This window comes from Heteronotia binoei, chromosome 15, assembly GCF_032191835.1.
Source record: "Heteronotia binoei isolate CCM8104 ecotype False Entrance Well chromosome 15, APGP_CSIRO_Hbin_v1, whole genome shotgun sequence".
Classification (NCBI taxonomy): Eukaryota; Metazoa; Chordata; class Lepidosauria; order Squamata; family Gekkonidae; genus Heteronotia; species Heteronotia binoei.
The window spans coordinates 66,796,160-66,816,712 of NC_083237.1; the positions used below are offsets into that span (position 1 = coordinate 66,796,160).

Consider the following 20,553-nt stretch of genomic DNA (forward strand, 5'->3'; position numbering starts at 1 on the left):
TTCTCTCTGGGTCAAAGTGAGAAGATGGAATCCATAAACAAACCCAATTTCAACAAGAAAGAAGAGTGTTTAAAAATGATTAGGGCATGACTTCCAGTCCGGAAAAACACAAAATGCTCTACATCTTGCAGCAGCACTACAGATAAGATTAGAATTTCAATATCCAATCTATATACAAAAGAACCTCCTCAGGAAAGCTCCTCCATCAGCATGCCATAGCCTGGGAAGCTCCTACAAGATAATAACTCAGACCTACCCCACCTTCCTGAGTAGATATTAATTACCTGCCTACCATCTTCTCACTTTGACCCAGGGAGAACTCAGTTTTCTGGGTTATACCCCTCCTTAAGTATTTCTTACCATAGGATTTTATTCAGAATCATTCTAAGATCGTCAAAATTTGCTTTCCTTATACACAAGTCCAGCTTATACATCTGGCTATGTACAGCTTTTCCCTTCCCCAAGACTGTAAATTCCAAAATCACGTGGTCACTACTACCCACTTATTTCCACCTCATCAACCAGTTCATTCCTGTTGGTGAGGATCAAGTCCAGGATAGCAGATCCCCTTGTTTTCGTCTCCACTTTCTGGAGAATGAAGCTGTTAGCAAGACAAGTCAGAAATTGAACTTTTGTTTTTAGCAGAGTTGGACTTCCAACAGATGTCTGGGTAATTGAAATCTCCCATGACCGCCATGTCCCATTTCTTTGAGAACTTTGCAGTCTGTTGTAGGAGTATCTCATCTAAGTCCTCTGCCTGACGTGGTGGTCCCCACCATAATATCACAGTTATTTCTTACTCCTTTTATTTTTACCCAGAGACACTCAACTGAACTGCCATGCTCTGATTCACTTATTTCCTCACATGTATATACCTCCTTCACATATGACATTACGCCTCTGCCCTTCCTTATTTGTCTGTCTCTTTAAAATAAGTTGTACCCCTCAATCCTAATATTCATGTGGTGAGTGTCATCCCACCAAGTTTCAGTAATGCCTATTAGGTCATAGTCCCCTTCCTGTATTAGGACTTCCAGTTCTTCCTCCTTGTTTCCCATGGTCTGGGCATGAGTGTAGAGTCATCAGAATCCATGTTTTATGCACCCTGAGGTTTTTGTTTCCTTATGTACCTGTGAGTTAATGTTACCTAGTGTATGTGCCACTCCCTGCAAAACTTTAGCATCCTTATCTCTAGTTATTGGCATTGTACTAGGCATTGCATTATTGTCTCGCTCCTCATGCAGTTCAATTTTAAACACTCCTTGTTAGGTTAGCAAGACTCTTACCAAACACTTCCCCCCCAACCTTTGTGAGGTGCAAACCATCTCCCAATAGAAGAGCTTCATCTTGAAAGTGTAAGTCATGGTCCAGAAATCCAAATCTTTCCTGATGGCACCATCTACATAGCCAGTCATTTATCTGCAGTATTTTTCTTTCCTGTCCTAAGCCACGGCCTTCGACAGGAAGAACTCACATAAATACAGTATGTGCTCCCAGTTCCTTTACCTTCTGACTCAGAAGCAACATAGTCTCTTTTAATGCATTCCAGTCTGTGCCGGGTGGTATCATTTGTTCCCACATGGATCAGCAAGAAAGGATAATAATCCATGGGCTTGACAAGTCTTCCTATCCTTTCTGCTACACCCAGTAGCCAGCATACCTCTCGAGACGACAATTCCAGTCGGCACACGTTGGGCTCTACCCCTCCATCCCCAATTACCAGCACATATCTTCCTGTATCGGGGAGCAGAAGCTTGAGTCTTCTCATCCACGGGCCTGAGAATTTTCTTCACGCTTCATGGAGGGCGAGGAAGTAATTCTTGTTCTAGTGGTTCAGAATCAGTATCCACGGGAGATCTCGGAACCAATTGCTTAGCAGCAGACAGTCCCCATTGGGTATAATTGAGCTGAATAAATTCAGCAATACCAATTCAGGAATATCATCAAATGTCGATTTTTTTCTGGGTTTGGTATATCTGAACCCGGAAAAAAACTTCTTTGTGCATACCCCTATCAGATACACTTGATGTACAGTGAGTCTTAATATAAGTTTAATTTTTTTTTAAAAAGAAAAAGCCTTGGAACAGGCTGCGCCCCTTCTAGTCAGTCCATCAAAGCCTTAATCTTTTATCTCCATTTTTTGTAAGCTCTGGACTCAGACGTGCTAAAAAGAAATTCCCAGTTTTTCCTTTTGAGATACCACACCCTTTAAAATGCTGCTGTAAGATAAATGCTGCTGTGCCGGACTGGTACCGGTCCATAGCAGTCTGGTTGCTTGAGATAAAATAGAGAAGTGCTTTAATTCCAGGGCCATGGTCATAATAACCTGCAGTTATAGCAAAAGTGCCATTTGTTTACTTAGCTGCCAGAGAGGAAGTACTTCTTCACCCAAAGGGTGATTAACATGTGGAATTCACTGCCACAGGAGGTGGTGGCGGCCACAAGCATAGCCACCTTCAAGAGGGGGTTAGATAAAAATATGGAGCAGCGGTCCGTCAGTGGCTATTAGCCACAGTGTGTGTGTGCCACTGTGTGACACAGAGTGTTGGACTGGATGGGCCATTGGCCTGATCCAACATGGCTTCTCTTATGTTCTTATGAGAGAAAAGCCTACAGTCAGCAAGAATGCAGTCTCCTTTCTCCAGAAGCACAAAGGTGCCTAGAAGGAGGCTGACCGAGGAGCTCACAAAATAAACTGCTAAATGGGATCTGCTGCTTGCAGGCTGAAATCTCTCCCCCCCCCCACCCTTACTGTTTCAATTCTGTTTGGTAGCAAATTTGGTGGTAGTGACTTCCTGTGCCCTTATTAACGAAAAACAAACTAGAAGAGGTCTATGTGGGCAAGTGGTAGAGCTTCCCAGCAGGACCTTTTCATGCGTGTTACTCCAGTGGAGTGGTACTTCCCCATGCCATTACTGACACCAAATCAGTACGTTAATTAGAGATGCTGCCCGGGGTGAAAGCTGCAAATCAGCCGTCTTTTTTTCAGCGATCTAAAACATTTCAATTTTTCCTCAGATTCTTTGCTCTGACATCTCTCCATCTGGTATTCTTGGTTGCTTTCATCCTGATACTAATAGTATGTTTTGACCAGTGGAAGAATAAAATCTGGCCTGAAATTAAAGGTGAGTACTAAACAAAGGGTGGGTACCAGAATTTCAGCTCTGGCCTCCCATGTCTCCAGAGTGCTCTTCTCTTCTCTTCTCTTCTCTTCTCTTCTCTTCTCTTCTCTTCTCTTCTCTTCTCTTCTCTTCTCTTCTCTTCTCTTCTCTTCTCTTCTCTATAATCGGGCTGCAACTGAGCTTGAATTTCCTTAATCGAAGCAGGGGCTAAAGATAAGGCAGGGATCCTGTCGGCAGGCTCTTTCCCTAATGGAAGGAGACTTGGGCACAGAGAAGCACCGAAGGTGGCACTAGCCTGGAGAAAATTTCTTCCTGACTCCAAAGTGGCGATCGGCATTTCCCTGGGTGTGCAGGACAGGGCCAGGAGAACTAAGCACTGATACAACCCTCCCTGTTCTCCATCTCATGATCTGCCCAATTTCGCAGGATCCACATTCATGTCAGATGGCCATCGAGCCTCTTTTTAAAAACCAACAAGGGAGGAGAGCCCACCACCTCCCGAGGAAGCCAGTTCCACTGAGTAACAGTTAGTCAGGAAGTTCTTCCTAATGTCCATATCCTTCTTAAATTGTGGTGCCCAAAACCAAACACAGTACTCTAGGTGAGGTCTAACCAGAGCAGAGTAAAGCGATACCATCACATCACGTGATCTGGACACTATACTTCTGTTGATACAGCCCAGAATTGAATTTGCCACCTTTTTAGCCACCCCATCACACTGCTGGTTCATGTTTAGTGTACAGTCCATGGGCTGTACACTAAACTTCCTAACTTCCCAATCCTACCTTCCATGGCGGCTGGCCATAGTGTACTCGAGGCACTGCTTGTCCGCTCCCAAAGGGCTTAGTTCCACTTTGGGGGGGGAGCGAGGGGAGAGAAGAAGTGTAGCTCGCCACATGTCAGACCATTGCCATGGCAACTCCGCTAGACTGTGGATTCCCAGCGTGGAGGCCAAGGTGGAGGCAACAGGAAGGGAGGGCCATCCCAGGCCCCCCAGATTGGCCAGTCCTGGCGCAAGCACTATGAAACATGACACTCAGGGGTAGGAAGAGGCAGCCCCAGAGAGGCTGATCGCCTTTCCCCACCTTGTATGCAGAGCCCCTGGAGGCCAGGTACCTGTTAGGACTTGGAAACAGAAAAGGTTAGCCACAGAGGAGAGACTTCGCTCTCCTCCTTGCAAGTCAAAGAGCTCGCTCTGTACTGTCTAAGTGCCCTCGCTGTGCAGCCTCCACCACCAAAGTGCCTTGGCCCTCACTCTACATCCGCACTGCACAGAGCTCCGTGACAGAGTCCCGTGCTGTGCGCCCTACCTAAAGAGTTTTGCGGGGCTGGTGCAGAAGGGCTCATCCCGTCCAGGGCATGTGGGGATTGGTGTACCATTTAGTTGGCTCCCTAAGGGGTTTCGAGGCTGCACCAGGAGTGGCAGCAAACTTTGTTTTCAGGGCCTCTAGGGGATATGCGAGCATTTTCCTTCTCATAACTTTATGCCTCTTGGGGGCATTCCCAGGCTGAAAGGTCTTAGGGAGCTGACTAACGCTGGCCACGCCCCTGGGGCCACCCCTCGTATGCAGCATAGCTGCCTACACCCCTGTTGCACCGCAGGCTGGACGTGGCGCTGCTCTGCCAGCAGCCATGGGCGGGCATACACTGATGAGCTCATCCCTAGATGAGTGCAACTCCCATTTGTGCTGGCGTGGAAGGAGTTAGAATGGTGCGAATTGCACTTCTACCGACGTAGTGGTTCCTTTGCTTCCAAAGCACTTTGCCCCCCCCCCTTTAGGATTGTGCTGTAAGACCCCTAGATCATAGAATCATAGAATTGAAAGGGGCCTCCACGGTCAGCTAGTCCAACCCCCTTCACAATGCAGGAACTTCACAAATACCTCCCCCCCACACACATACATCCCCAGTGACCCCTGCTGCATGCCCAGAAGATGGCAAAAACCTCCATGATCCCTTGCCAATCTGACCTGAAGAAATATTGCTGACTGACCCCAATTTGTCAACCAGCATTTCCCTGGGTGTGTAAGAAAGGGCCACAAGAATTACGCACTGATGCAGCCCCTCCTGCCCTCATGAGCTGCCTATTTCACAGAATTATTAGAATAAAGACAGATTCCGGTGTAAATATGAGTAACACCATAATCCACCAATATAATATAATAAACATGAACAGTGTTACGTCTTACAAAATGTATAATTGTACAGAATGAATCACAAATACTCTTAAGCAACAGAATATGCACATGGTGAGACAAATAGTCCTTTCCAAATAGCTTCCGGGATTCTGTGGGACCACTGGCACTTTAAATCTGTGTGGCTTCAGTAATACTTCTAAGGAGTTCACAAGTCCAAAAAAATTGTAGAAAATTCAAAATGAGCCCACACCCATCTATAGGCAAGAATGTTTTAAAAATGCAGGACCAATACGTATATACTAGTGGAAAGTCCATGGGAAAAAATCTCTGAAGAGAAGAGAACTCGTTAAATCCGGAACGTGATGATGGTTTTGCTGTCTTTGTCTCCTCAATCTCTCACAAAGCAAACATTCTTCACAGAGCTATATAAATACAAAATAATTACCAAACACATAGAAAAAATACATCTCACCTCCCAATCCATCTACATTCACAACCTCAATAACTCACCCACAGTAAATCTTACACATATTCAGATCAACGTATCACCGGGTGTTTGTGCACCCGGCTCTTGCCGTTTACTGTGGTTTCCTCATTAAGTATCTGACCCCTGTTTTCATCTTAAAGGCATATTTCCTTTTGCAAGAATGCTGAATATTCAATGTTGGCAGTAAGTCCCAAAGGTGATACTGTTTTTAGTCTATATGTCCAATAGCATTCTTGTTGTAAAAGTACGTACTTTGTTAATATCCTCTTTCACAAATGGTTTAGGTTGGTTTTTATACGAACAGTTTTTTTAAGTTTTTAAGTTAATGTTTTGTTTCATTAAAATATACAAACATTGGAGATTCTGAAACTGCCCTTTCAAGTCTCAATCTATGCTCCGTCACTCTTCCTTTTAATGTTCTGTGTCATTCCCATATACCATAATTTACCATAATGTCGTTCCCATATACATATGGCAGCATACACTAATTGTTTAGAGTTCCAATTAGAGACCTCAGTTGTATTATTTCGCCTGTAGCTGGATTATTAAATGCTTTAATGGATAACATCATCTCACATGCCTTGCATTGTCCACGTGGTTAATATCCTATAACTGTCTCTTCTTATGTCTTCAATTGTATCAGTTCTACAGTCAGCTCTTATCAGCATGTTCTTTAAGTTCCTAGGATTTCTAAAGCCTATATTTGGTGGCACAGAGGACCCTGGAATATGTGATGCTATATGCCAAAATTTCTGTATAGACCTACTAATCCTATAGGCAATGGATGAATTTAAAAATCCACATGTAACTTGGTCTGATGTAATTTTAGGATTTTCTTGCAATAAGGTATTCCTCTGTTTACTTTCAGCCCTCCAACATGCTTTGTATATCTATAGGATATCCTCTATCCTGAAACGGCTAATCCTTATTATGCACAAATTTGGTTTTATAGCAGATTTATAGATGATTTGTTCATTATTTTTTAAGACTGTATAACATTGGTCAATTTTTTAATTTGGATAAACAATCTTCATACTTGTATTAATTCTGAGAGCAGATGGAGTAGAGATGAAATTAACTTCCTGGACACAATGATAAAATGAGATTAAAATATTAGACTGTATGTTAAATCATACACAAAACCTATCAACAGAAATGGTCTTCTACAATTTCAGTCCTATCATCCTAAACATTTACACATTAACTTACCATATGGACAGTTTCTGCGTAGCAGACAGAATTGTACTAAAGAGGAAGACTAGAACAGAGGCTGAAAAATCAGTAGAACACTTTCAGGACAGAGTATATCCCATACAGGTTCCAGCTGGCTTGGTGCCAGGAGTGTGTGGCTTAATATGCAAATGAGTTCCTGCTGGGTCTTTTTGTAGAAATCTGCCGTTCACCTCTTCTGATGGGCTGTTGTTTTGAACGCTGCTTTAAGTGCATGTTTCCAGTTTAGTTCTGTATAACCATATTATTTAACTAGGCCAAAGGAAGTTCTGTTGTGGTGTCCTGGCTCCAGAGAATGCCTGTCTATGGCAATCCTTGACAGGATAAATGTCGTCTTACCTAAGGAAAGAGGCTGCAGGCCTTGCCTTTCGTACATCCATAGGCTGAGAACAGAAACATCTTGATAAAATTTTGTATTAGTCTGCACATAATGAGATCAAACGAACAAAATTAAGGAACACTTTTATTATTGAGGTATTTATTTATTTTATGTTACTTGATTTATATCCTGCCCTCCCCGCAAGGTCACATAATATCATGATGAGAAACAGAAGATAAAGCTTGGAAAATCCTGACATTTAAAATTAAAATGCCGTGCTAAAAACCAAGTAAGAGTTACCGCAATAGTAACACAGAGATAGAAACCTTCTGGGCAGAGTTGTGGAATGTTGAGCTGCTAACCCCTCAGCGGAGCCGATGGCAGGGAAGGCCAAAAGATGTGAATTTGGGCATTGGCTGCCTCAGCTGAAAGCCCAGTGGAACAGCTCCATTTTACAGGCCCTTGGAATTGCGGTAGATCCTTCAGGGCCCTGATCTCAGGTGGCAGCTTGTTCCACCAGGCTGGGTCCAGGACCAAAAAAACGGTGGCCTTCATTGACGTTAGTCAGGCATCCTTTGGTCCAGGAATAACTAGACTGTGTTAATTGAGCGCAAAGCTCTGTGGGGCACACATGGGAAGAGATGGTCCCCGAGATCCCTTGTACTCCGCTTTGAGCCCCCAATGGGGGAATGAGCAGAATATAAATAAACTAATAATAATAATAATAAAAGGTAAGGAGGTCCCTGGCTGCATAGGGCTTTAAGAGTCAGCACTAGAACCTTGAACTGGATCCAGTACTGGGTACACACTTGAATTTAGCAGATGCAGAAAAGGGGATTTTTTTGTAGGGAACCCCCCCCAGAAGGAACTCATTTGCATATTAGGCCGCACCCCCTGGTGCCAAGCCAGCCAGAACTGTGTTCCTGCTTAAAAAAAAAAAACCAAACCAATGCAGTAGGAAAGCAGGACTTTGGCTGCAACCACCTTAACACACTTTTAAACGTCTGTTGGATGTTTTACTGTATTTACTCAAAATGAAGGCAGCCCTGAATAAGATAACACCCCCCCTGAAATGTTATACAAAAAAGATTTTTATTATTGGACATAATTGTATGTTGTATGAAAATTTAAGATGTTCCCCTGTTTTTTATGGGATACTGGGGTGGAAACTAGTTTTGCATTTTGAGTAAGTACAATAATTAGGCAGCTCAGCAGTTCCCTCGTCATTTTCCTTGCAACTAATCCTGATGTGTTTTTAATGTTCTAGTGGCAAGACCTGACGAATTAGACAGTGAGAGGTAGGAGACACTAATTCTGATCCCCCTTTTTTGTACTGTGTTGTCTGTGTTTATGTTGCATAGCAGTCCTTTTTTGTGAGTTCAAGCTTCTTAGCAGGGAAAGTCATGCAGTAACTGGACTGAAGGAGTGTGTCTTTGCTCCCTCTTGCCCTGGTATTTTGCAACTATGGTTGCAATCTTCTGATGCTTAAGAGCAAAACTTGTTTGAATTGAATCCTAAGTAAAACATTTATTGGGACTGGTCTGGAAATCCCTTAAGGCCTGTGCACGCGTGTATCTACGTGTTTTACTGTAATAAACTGACTTATTTAAATGCCTGGTACGACTTTTTGCTTCGTGTCCTACTGAAATTGGGGGCATAAATTCCTATGCCTTCTGGAAGGTTTCTCTGCAAAAGTCTCTTTGTTCAGTCATCGGCTGTTTATGCTGGCAGAGCTGCTTTTTCTCCATTTTTATGTTAAAAGAACGGTAGAGCTACTTGGATTAAATGTTTGGATTAAGCTGAGACATGCTGCAAGACAACTTTCTCCTAATGTGCCCCAGTGAGAGGGAGCCACTGTAGGGCAGGAAGCAGAGCTTTTGATTACGGTCCCAGGTGCTAGGGGTCCATGGCCCATCTCAGCCTTCATTCTCCCTCTGTAAAACAGTCGCGGCCTTGTGTGGATGTGTGTAAGTGTAATAAGCAGAGCCACTTTGAATTACTATGGATGCTCCTTGCCCTACTAGGACATTAATGTGCCCTTCTTTTTCATCCTTCCAGCTGGGGCTACGTCCATCCTCAGCAACTTAGTGTTCCTGAACTGTGTCACTATTTGGCAGAAGGCTGGGTCACAGGAGACAGCTTCATGAGGAGCATGCTGGGTTTCAAAAGACACAATCCAGGCAAGGTAAAAAAATACCCAAAACAACGTTGTCTGGGAGTAGACAAGAGGAAAGAAAGGGAGGGTTAAGACACAGTGAAGACCTAACTGTGGCAGGTCTTTTTATTCCCCTTTGCGTGTGTTCAGGAGAACACATACTAAATCTGTAATTGTCCTCAGAAATGTTCCTGTGCAGGCCTGATGTGGGGATGCTTTAGAGGATTGCAAGTGAGGGAGTTAAACACAGGGGCAGGCAGAGAATACAGCAGCTGTTTTGCTTGGGGGAATTGTCTGCAGACTTTTGTCCCACCTACCTTCCTAGAGGTTTTGCCTCAGTCTGTTACCTCATCCAGAACTTGGTCCAGACATAGCTCTTAAATTCCCCCTATTGCATTCCCAAAGCCTTCTCAAGTGTCATGTCCTTGTTTTGGTCTTGATACTGAATAGCAACAACCAAAGCGTGTCTGTACAGGTTTGCTTGGTTCCCACAATATCAGAAAACTTGACTCTGGATTTTGTTTCTCCAGTTTTGCCTTCTAGCCTGTAGCGTCCTTACCTTTTTGGCTGTCTTGGGCCAGTATATTCCCGGAGTCTGTCTTGCCTATCTAACAAGTGAGTATCTGTGGTTGTGTCCTTCACTCAGTAGGGCACAGAAGGGTTGAGCTCTGGGTTGACAGTAGGGTTTAGCCAGGCCCAGCTTACAATGTGCCATCCTTAATACATCCTTGTCTGCCCCAGAATGCTACTTTGGTGTCTCACTTTTTTTAATAGATCCAAGTGGGTTGCTGTGTTGGTCTGAAGCAGCAGAACCAAGTTTGAGTCCAGTGGCACCTTTAAGACCAACAGAGTTTTTATTCAAGAATAAGCTTTCATGTGCACACACATTTCTTCAGATACAATGAAACAGAAATCGGCATAGATAGAGGGTGAACAGTAAATTAGCATACAACATAATGACAATGTTTAACAGATTCAAGGACCAAACGGGAATAACAAGCTTAGTTTATAAGGTTACCATTTGTTTGGGTTTAATTCTGAGGGGAAAACATAGTGAAGGAAATAAATATGTCAGTATTTAAAATATGGGCAGATGTATCCTTAAAGGAGATGGATGGAGAGTGATGGCAGAGTCTCAATTCCTCTCAGCATCTCACTTTCACTTTTGATTGCCATTCCCAGCAGGTGGGACAAGATATGCTTTAGCTCTGTCTAGTTGAAGGGAAATATCCCATAATCTCTGCTTAATTATAGTTTTAGCTTCTTGATAGCCAAGATGCAAGAAAGCTATGCTGGAAAAACCTAAACATGGAAGTTTGTCCTCTATTGTCTCCAACCACCTTGAACACAAACTGTCTACCGGAATTAAGGAAGTTAATCTTGAAGGGTAAAGATTTCGCTTCAACCAAAAACAAATGCCTTGCAGCCAGATCCGTGGTTCTAGGGTTACCAAACCCGCTTCTAGTCTGAGCGTGGCATTGGATACACACGAGGAGGTACTCCAAATAAGGATCTTAAAAATTTAGACTGAACAGCTTCCAGTTTTTGGTAATCCCTATGTAAACCGACTTGTGAATCCAATACGTAAGTTGGGGCATAACCTTGCCCTGAAAAACTTTCAATATATGAAGGATATGAGAGCTTCCTTTCATGTGGAAAACTCATAAGTTTATTAGAGCGGATTCCAAAACTTGAGAAAGTCGGGCAGCCTGTGTAACGGAGGCTTGAAAGACAACACCTAGATCACTTTAATTGTCCAGTGTACCTTTTGGCAAATGCAAGTATTTTTATTTTAGAAGCGTGTGTGCACATGAAATCACACAACTTAATAAAACTCTGTTGATCTTAAAGGTACTCCTGGGCTCCATCTTTGTTCACTTTTTAAATGTTTATTGAGTAGAAGCATTTTGATTTGTCAGTTGGGGAGGGGCCATGACTCAGTGGCAAGAGGGCCTGTTTGTGTGCAGAGGGTCCCAAGGCCACTCCTTGGTATCTTCAGGTAGAAGGCTAGTAAGTGATGGAAAAGACATCTGTCTACCTGAGGCCCTGACTTCCTGCATCCCCTCCGCCCTCCCCTTACCACCTCTGGCCAGGTTCAACGTTGCCTCCATGCATCTGATGAAGAGGGCTGCGTTTCTCAAAAAGCTTCTGCTACAATAAAAATTCTTAGTCTTAAAGGTGCTAGCTCAGCTCAGTGTTCCCTCTAAGCTGTTAGTGTGAGCTCGCTCACAGTTTTTTTAGCTTCTGGCTCACACATTTTTGTCTCAGCTCAGGATAAAATGGCCCCAGAGCAAACTAATTTAAGCAGCAGCTCACAACATTAATGCCAGTAACTCACAAAGTAGAATTTTTGCTCACCAGACTCCACAGCTTAGAGGGAGTATTTACTATGCTGCAGTCCTGACTTTGATAGTGCAGTGGTCTGATTTAGCATAAGGTAGCTTCATGTGTGCCTATCTTCTTCTTCCTCCTCCTCCTCTAGTGCTTTCCTTCCTCCTGTGGCCCCTTGCTGTGTACCACCACCTAGGTCAGCGCCTGTACACCAAACTGGAGCCAGCGCTGCAGCGATTGGACTTCAGTGTTCGTGGTTATATGATGTCCAAGCAGAGGGAGAGGCAGTGTGAGTCTGGTGCGGGGCTGGCGTTCTGACTCGCTAGCAGTTATGGGATGGGAAGCATATTTGGCATCTGGAGCTTGTTGGTTCCCTCCTCCTTGCTGGTGATATGAAGGACTTTGGCTCTAGCCTGCTTGGATGAAAGAGCTGAATAAGCTTGTGGCTATCTCTGACCACTCCTCCTTCCCTAACCACTGCTTCTTGGAAGAGAGCTCTGAATTCTTTCCCATGCTCAGGCCTCGTTTTAGGGCAGAGCTGCCTGGAGCGCAGCTCTGGAAGCCTGACGACGGAGTGGGGGAGGCGGTGTGTGCGTGTGTATGAGCCGTCTCCCCATTGGCAGCGCAACCCAGCACTCTTCGCCAGGCCAGTGCTGTTAGGGGGAGGCGGTGTGTGTATGTGTTCAGAGGAATGGCCTGGTGAAGAGCTGTTGGGGGAAGGCGGTGTGTGTGTGTGTGTTCAGAGGAATGGCCTGGTGAAGAGCTGTTGGGGGGAAGGCGGTGTGTGTGTGTGTGTTCAGAGGAATGGCCTGGTGAAGAGCTGTTGGGGGAAGGCGGTGTGTGTGTGTGTGTTCAGAGGAATGGCCTGGTGAAGAGCTGTTGGGGGAAGGCGGTGTGTGTGTGTGTTCAGAGGAATGGCCTGGTGAAGAGCTGTTGGGGGAAGGCGGTGTGTGTGTGTGTGTTCAGAGGAATGGCCTGGTGAAGAGCTGTTGGGGGGAAGGCGGTGTGTGTGTGTGTGTTCAGAGGAATGGCCTGGTGAAGAGCTGTTGGGGGAAGGCGGTGTGTGTGTGTGTGTTCAGAGGAATGGCCTGGTGAAGAGCTGTTGGGGGAAGGCGGTGTGTGTGTGTGTTCAGAGGAATGGCCTGGTGAAGAGCTGTTGGGGGAAGGCGGTGTGTGTGTGTGTTCAGAGGAATGGCCTGGTGAAGAGCTGTTGGGGGGAAGGCGGTGTGTGTGTGTGTGTTCAGAGGAATGGCCTGGTGAAGAGCTGTTGGGGGAAGGCGGTGTGTGTGTGTGTTCAGAGGAATGGCCTGGTGAAGAGCTGTTGGGGGAAGGCGGTGTGTGTGTGTGTTCAGAGGAATGGCCTGGTGAAGAGCTGTTGGGGGAAGGCGGTGTGTGTGTGTGTGTTCAGAGGAATGGCCTGGTGAAGAGCTGTTGGGGGAAGGCGGTGTGTGTGTGTGTTCAGAGGAATGGCCTGGTGAAGAGCTGTTGGGGGAAGGCGGTGTGTGTGTGTGTTCAGAGGAATGGCCTGGTGAAGAGCTGTTGGGGGAAGGCAGTGTGTGTGTGTGTGTTCAGAGGAATGGCCTGGTGAAGAGCTGTTGGGGGAAGGCGGTGTGTGTGTGTGTTCAGAGGAATGGCCTGGTGAAGAGCTGTTGGGGGAAGGCGGTGTGTGTGTGTGTGTTCAGAGGAATGGCCTGGTGAAGAGCTGTTGGGGGAAGGCGGTGTGTGTGTGTGTTCAGAGGAATGGCCTGGTGAAGAGCTGTTGGGGGAAGGCAGTGTGTGTGTGTGTGTTCAGAGGAATGGCCTGGTGAAGAGCTGTTGGGGGAAGGCGGTGTGTGTGTGTGTTCAGAGGAATGGCCTGGTGAAGAGCTGTTGGGGGAAGGCGGTGTGTGTGTGAGTACCTCTGTGTGTGTGTCAGGGGAAGGCGGTGTGTGTGCGTGCATGTGAGAGCTGTCTCCCTGTTAGTAGTGTGGCCTGGTGCTCTTTGCCAGGCCAGCGCTGTCAGGGGGGAAAGCAGGGTGTGTGTGTGTGTGTTCAGGGGCTACGGTGGATGTGAGAGATGGGAGTCGGTGCACGAGAACAAGCTGGGCACAGGGCCAGGGGTGGGTGCGGAAGGAGGTGGCGGCGCTGCTAGCTCTGACTTCTGTGGCAGCTGCTTGAGCTGCTGAGGGAGTGAAAGGCACTTCACAGCTCTCCCATCCTCCACGGCCTGAGTGGGGTTCCGCCCCCTAAAACTGACCAGCGATTCCAGTCAGAAGCCTTTGCCTTTGTTCTCTGATGCCATGCCAGCACACACGCAGCTGTTGCTCTCATTAATTTGCAGCTGAGAGATTGGCAGGATATATAATACTGCACGTTCCTGTCACCACAAACGTCTCTGTTGCCTGTCCCCTCATTGAATGCAGAGTCGTTTAAGATATGCCCCGCTGAAGAAGCTTGCAACGCTTGGTAGGCCAAAAGAGAACTCCACTGAGTTTCTTCATGCCAGAAACTGTCTCCACACCACAGAGATTTTACCTCGCCCCTCAAGTCAACAAAGGCAAATGAATACAGCTTCAAAGATCCGGAATTTGATGGCAGAAACTTGTTTTGTCCTTGATATTGATAGCAACCAGCTTCCGGCGATGTAGGGGATATTGCATATGCGCATGAGCCCCAGCATGTCTCTTTCTGCAAAATGACCCCTGCCCGCACTGTAGTCGTTTATTATCCCAAGAGAGATCATGATGACTGTGGTGGGAGTGCCTGTCCCTGCTCTCTGCAGCTCCTGGGTTGGAGTGTCAAATTCTTTCTCAGTTGTCTGGCTTCGGCTCCAGCCTCTTTTTTTCTTGGCTCCCTTGAGGACATACTGAGCTTTTCCCTTCCCTTCCCTTCCATGCCATAATTTATCTTTGGGACTCTGATTTCACTTGCAGTGCATTACCAGATGTGGAGGAAGCACCCTGCTGCTGGTGATGAGAGTGACAGCGAAGAAGAGCTTGCTGCTTTCTGTCCTAAGGTGACTGCTCAGGCCAAGCCTTTTGCTCAAGCGGGTGGTGGGTAGGCTGCCGGATTTAAGGGTAAGGGAGCTCATCAGTTTTGTTCAGCCTTTCCTGATTAAAGAGTGGCTGGCCAGTTTTTTTAAAGCAAATAAAGCATTGTTTTGCATGGTACCCCTTTTTGCGTAGAGCGCTGGCTTTGCTTAACGGTCCAGTTGAGTCAGATTTTGCTTCTGACTGAGTAAAATATGCAGGGATCTTGATCTCCCTGTGTTGTTTCTATTTTCTGACCCAAAATAAGTTTCCTAGAGCTGTGCTTGATACCTTGATTTCTTTCCAGCTGGATGATGCTGCAGTTGCCAAGGAGCTGGCGATTTCTGATTCGGAGCACTCAGATGCTGAAGTCTCCTGTACTGAGAATGGAACATTCAATCTCTCACGTGGCCAGACTCCCTTGACTGAGGGTTCAGAAGGTAAGGCCAGGGGCAGGAAGAGGGCAGGAGTGATAAAGTTGCTGTTTCTTTTGCATTTAAAACCAGAGAGTTGCCATACTGCGTGGCAGAGATGTGTCCCTATGCTAAAGAGTCTTCTGCAGGTTATGGTGGGTAGAGGAGGCAAGGACTGAGCAGGGGAGAAGACAAATAGCGAGAGACCACTCCCTTCCAGTTTGGTGTAGTGGTTAAGTGCATGGACTCTTACCTGGGAGAACTGGGTTTGATTCCCCCCTCCTCCACTTGAAGATGAAGAAGAAGAAGATATTGGATTTATATCCCGCCCTCCATTCTGAAGAGTCTCAGAGCGGCTCACAATCTTCTTTCCCTTCCTCCCCCACAACAGACACCCTGTGAGGTGGGTGGGGCTGGAGAGGGCTCTCACAGCAGCTGCCCTTTCAAGGACAACCTCTGCCAAAGCTATGGCTGACCCAAGGCCATTCCAGCAGGTGCAAGTGGAGGCGTGGGGAATCAAACCTGGTTCTCCAAGATAAGAGAGCTCTGGCTGACCTAAGGCCATTCCAGCAGGTGGAAGTGGAGGAGTGGGGAATCAAACCCGGTTCTCCCAGATAAGAGAGCTCTGGCTGACCCAAGGCCATTCCAGCAGGTGCAAGTGGAGGAGTGGGGAATCAAACCCGGTTCTCCCAGATAAGAGAGCTCTGGCTGACCCAAGGCCATTCCAGCAGGTGCAAGTGGAGGAGTGGGGAATCAAACCCGGTTCTCCCAGATAATGGCCTTGGGTCAGCCAGAGCTCTCTTATCTGGGAGAACCGGGTTTGATTCCCCACTCCTCCAATTGCAGCTGCTGGGATGGCCTTGGGTCAGCCAGAGCTCTCTTATCTGGGAGAACCGGGTTTGATTCCCCACTCCTCCACTTGCACCTGTTGGAATGGCCTTGGGTCAGCCAGAGCTCTGGCAAAGGTTGTCCTTGATAGAGCAGCTGCTGCGAGAGCCCTCTCAGCCCCCACCTACCTCACAGGGTGTCTGTTGTGGGGGGAGAAGATATAGGAGATTGTGAGCCACTCTGAGTCTCTGAGATTCGGAATGGAGGGCAGGATATAAATCTGCAATTCTTCTTCTTCTTCCATGCTGGCCCAGCTCACAGCTTTCGTGGAGACTCAGTGTAGATTGATAATATTTGAAGCTGCTAAACCTCCAGATCGTGGCTCTAACTGTCATATTATCTGCCCCCGTTTAGACCTCGATGGCCACAGTGACCCTGAGGAGTCTTTTGCCCAGGATCTGCCAGACTTTCCTTCCATCAACCCTGAGGTGACGGGAATAGATGATGAGGATGACACCAGCATAGGCATTCCAAGCCTTGCCTTCCGTGCCCAGGGCCAGGAAGATCTCCGGCTCTCGTACGACAAAGAAGAAATGCCCTCAGAGCCACTCCTTGGGGCAGTGCCACCCACACACAACCTAACAAATGACTTAGCTGGTTTCGTGACAAGAGGGATGATCCAGCTGGCCTTGGCTGGGGGCTCCCCATTGGGGTCTGCCGGTGGCAACAGGCAGCAGCACAGTTCCAGAGCCTTCCTGCGGACCTCCAGCTCAGAGCTGGATACAGATGCTGAAGGAGATGACTTTGAGCTGCTTGACCAGTCAGAGCTGAATCAGATGGACTCTGCCAGTTCCCGTGGCCAGTAAGACAACGGACCTCTTCGCTTCTGTGGAGCAGAGATGGATATGGCCTGGAGGAGAACAGGCTGGTGTTCTGTTCATGGGGTTGTGACTTGGCAAGGTGAATGGGATTGTTAGAATAAACTTCTCCTGAGCACATTCAGAGATTGGTTACCGAATGTGTGCGCGCCTCACTTAGGTTGGTGTCTCTTGCACTGTTCGTTCAGAGGCAAAATGTTACTCCTACTTGGAGGCTGTTCTTTGTTAAATAGGCATACAAGAGGTCATTAAGTCTCCTAGCGCCTCCTGAATAGAAGTCAGGTGAAGGAGTTTGTCGTTTGGAAGCCAAGTACTACGTAAAGCAAGTTCTAAAGTCCCTTGAACAATGAAGGTGACTGTCACACCCTATTCCTAAATAAGATTTTACTCTCCTGATCCTATCAAATGTGTTTGCGCTCTGTGTATGTAAGAAAGCTTTGACTTGCCACCTCTGGGATGTTGGAAGCTACTTCTCTACCCCCCCAGTAAATATTTGCATTTGCAGTGACTCCAAATTCATACCTTGCAAAACCCTAGCCAGGCTCTTTGCTGTACAGTATGTTTTTGGAAGATGTAAGTGCTGGGCTGGCCCTTCCCACATCAGTTCCTTGAAAGTTCAGGCTGATGCAAAATGCTGATGGCGGGGATAGGATGGCCCTGTAGTTGGAGGTCAGCTCAGTTCTCTTCCTGTTCCCCTAGCAGCTGCCAAAGTCTACATTTCTGTGATAGCCTCCTCACTGAGCAGGACTCAGCCACCCGACGGGAGCATATGATCCTTTTGGCAGAGGCTGGCCAGTTGGACATGCTCAATAGCTGCAGCTTTTAAATCTCATGACCTTGAGCTCAGGTGGCCCCTTCTTATGCTGGAGAACCCTCTGCTGAGTGGTCCCTTCTTACGCTGAGAATTGATAGTGTGGAAGAGTTCAGCTACTAGCCCAGGTCACAAATGTCAACTGGTAATAAAACCAGATGTACAAGGCCAACTGTCTACAGGTCTCTGGCTCTCCCAAAACACGTGCAGTTTTTTAAAAGAAGATAAAAAAGTGGGCCTTCGGGTTTTGAGAAGATCTGAGAAGAAAGGTGTTGGTAATACCAATTGGAGTGTGATGCACCTTTATTTCTCGGAGGACTCTGTAACCTTATGGCAGCTATGTTTCGATTAACTTTTAAGAACAATTTAAAAACCAAATTCAAAATGGGTGACAGATTTGGGGATTCCTGTTCTTGACTGCACTGCCTGCATTGCTGGGAGATGTTACCACATTCCTCAAGAACAAACTGTTTTCAGATGGTATCGGGATCTGTTGTTGCTCCTTGTGTGGGTAAGATTGGCATGGGTTGTGATCTTTAACCAGCATCTCTGACCCGCAAAAGAATATGTTTCCCTACACTGTGGAGACGCTACTGCTAAGAAGTTTGCAATTCTGGTGCTCTGTCTCTTGCATAGAATTCCACATATAAACATTGAGAGTGGATGTTGTATGCAAAATGATTAGAATGGACCCCCCAGAAAATACAGCTTAGCACAAAGCCATACTGGTGAACATCTGTGATTACCACAGACTTGTGAGAATGCTATGATGGCACACCTTAGAGTTTATATCCACGACCCTGTAATAACATGTGAATCTGCAGAACTGAACCATTTCTAACTTTAGATCCTGCTGGAGAGCTTGGCAACCAGGTCCTCTAGTTCCACCCTAACTTGCACCTCTTTTGGGCTCAGTAGAATTTTTGACAGCAAGTGAAGACCTTTGCTGTACTCTGTTGTTTCCTTGACCAGGCAGAAATGTGACTGTAAATTCCATATGCCTAACAAATGTGCGCAGAAACCTCTCGGTGGTGCTTTGTAAATGGCTTGATTTTATAGCATATCATGGTATCAACTGCCATTTCTAGTGTTTATAAGTAGTCGACATTGTGATTGTTCATAGGTCAATTTGTCACAGTACAGGTCTTTTTAAAAAGTAATTTAAAATGCTAATAACTTTGAGGTGAGTAACTGACTTTATCAGATTTTGTGTTCTGTGGATTCAAATAAAATTCTAATGCAATAAGACCACACATTTTCCACTATATTAATAGTGAGATGTTATTTCTGTTTCTATTAAGTGTTTTTCTTCCCTAATTTGGTGCAAAATAAAGCGTTGGAAACAAACTCAGTTCCTTTGTTTATTCCTCCACTTGTAATATTGAGCCTTGCTTTGAAGAATGTTTATGTTGGCCCATGTTGCAGTGAAACAGTCAGTTTGCTTTGTTTCTGTTCTTCCACTATCACAGCCATCCTCTCCCAGCCCACAGCAGAAAATATAATTAAGTCCTTTACAGATTAAGCCGTGCTCCAGAAAGTGCAGAAATTGGAAGAAGTTGTCCTTCGAACTTTGCGCTGTGTTCTGCTCTATGAGATTGTGCTGGCTTACAACAAAGGATTTTCTCTTGGTCTTTCAGCCCCAGCTCTTTTTGGAAGCTGAGTTACATTGGATTTAGAACATTGTAATACTGTTTAGGCTTGCACTGGTAATCCTTGAAACCAACCTTTTTAAATCCTCAAATTTCCTTTTTAACAGATTGTATTCTTATAGAATACTAGGAATAAGGTCTGTTGTGGAGAAAAATACAGTGGGCTCTAGAAAGAGGCTCTGGGTGAGTCTTCCCACCCACACAAGTGAAGGCATTCACTCCCCCCCCCACCTCAAGGGGAGCTGCTCTCTGCCATCTGACAAGCAGTTATAATTCTGAGTGATCTCCAGCCCTCACCTGGAAATTGGCGACAGTGGTTCCTATGAGGAAATGGCATTGTACCTGTCTGAGGTCTCACCCCTCCTCAAACCCGACCCTCTCCAGGACTCCTATTGGCCTTAACTGAGCTATGAAAATCTTAGCACAGTATTGTCAGTCCCAGCATGTGGAAATTATCAGAAGTTGAAGGTCCTAGTGTTTGCCAGTAATCCCAAATTATACCAGTGGAGGATCAATTCAGTAGATATTGAGCAGGTGTGATGTTTTAAATATTTACGAATAGTCTTTCAATCTTCTGACTCCAGAAAGGCACATGTGGACTACATTACCACAAATGCCACTAAAAATGCAGGTGCAATTATGAAATTTTATTGGAACTTGGGAGGGGGGGTCGGAATGCAGTGGCAGCAGTCAGGATCTTTAAGGCTGCCCAACTTCTGTATGGGGCTTCCTTGAGTATATCACCATATCAATCACACTGGCAGGCACTTGAAAAGTTCTTAAGGCGTATTTTTCAGGCCCCTTCTCTGGATGACTCTAACCTTACGATTAGCCTGGAAACAGGCATGGTCCTTTGTGGATTGCAGCAATCAGCCTCTGTAATTCCAGTGGGTCGACAACACTCCCCATCACCTAAAGCCCAGGCACCCCACAGGAGGGAAATAATGCTGGAGAAGTCTTCTCCATCCCTGGCACAAGCAGCAGTAACGGAGCAACTTCATAAGGGGGTGTAGTTAGCTTGTTTTAATTGTGTTTGAAGAGTTTGCTCCAGTGGTAGGATTGCCAACATAGGTTTGGGGAATTCCTTGAGATTTGCAAGTGGAGACTGGGGAGAGCAGAGTTGGGAAAGAGGGCAAGCTAGGGTTGCCAGTCCCCAGGTGGGGGCAGGGGATCCCCTGGTTTGG

The 20,553-nt window shown here is 46.1% G+C and overlaps 1 protein-coding gene across 1 annotated transcript in view; it reads left to right on the forward strand.

Annotated features, from left to right (window-relative positions):
* Nucleotides 1-19,067, forward strand: part of RETREG3 (reticulophagy regulator family member 3) — a 21,467-nt gene extending 2,400 nt beyond the window's left edge. Inside the window, exons 2-9 of the mRNA XM_060255281.1 lie at nt 3,019-3,125; nt 8,564-8,594; nt 9,355-9,481; nt 9,982-10,066; nt 11,934-12,071; nt 14,695-14,777; nt 15,098-15,230; nt 16,446-19,067. Of these exons, the coding sequence (XP_060111264.1) occupies nt 3,019-3,125; nt 8,564-8,594; nt 9,355-9,481; nt 9,982-10,066; nt 11,934-12,071; nt 14,695-14,777; nt 15,098-15,230; nt 16,446-16,897 (1,156 nt within the window). The 3' untranslated portion in view covers nt 16,898-19,067. The remainder of the gene's footprint in view (nt 1-3,018; nt 3,126-8,563; nt 8,595-9,354; nt 9,482-9,981; nt 10,067-11,933; nt 12,072-14,694; nt 14,778-15,097; nt 15,231-16,445) is intronic.
* Nucleotides 19,068-20,553: the final 1,486 nt, after the last annotated feature.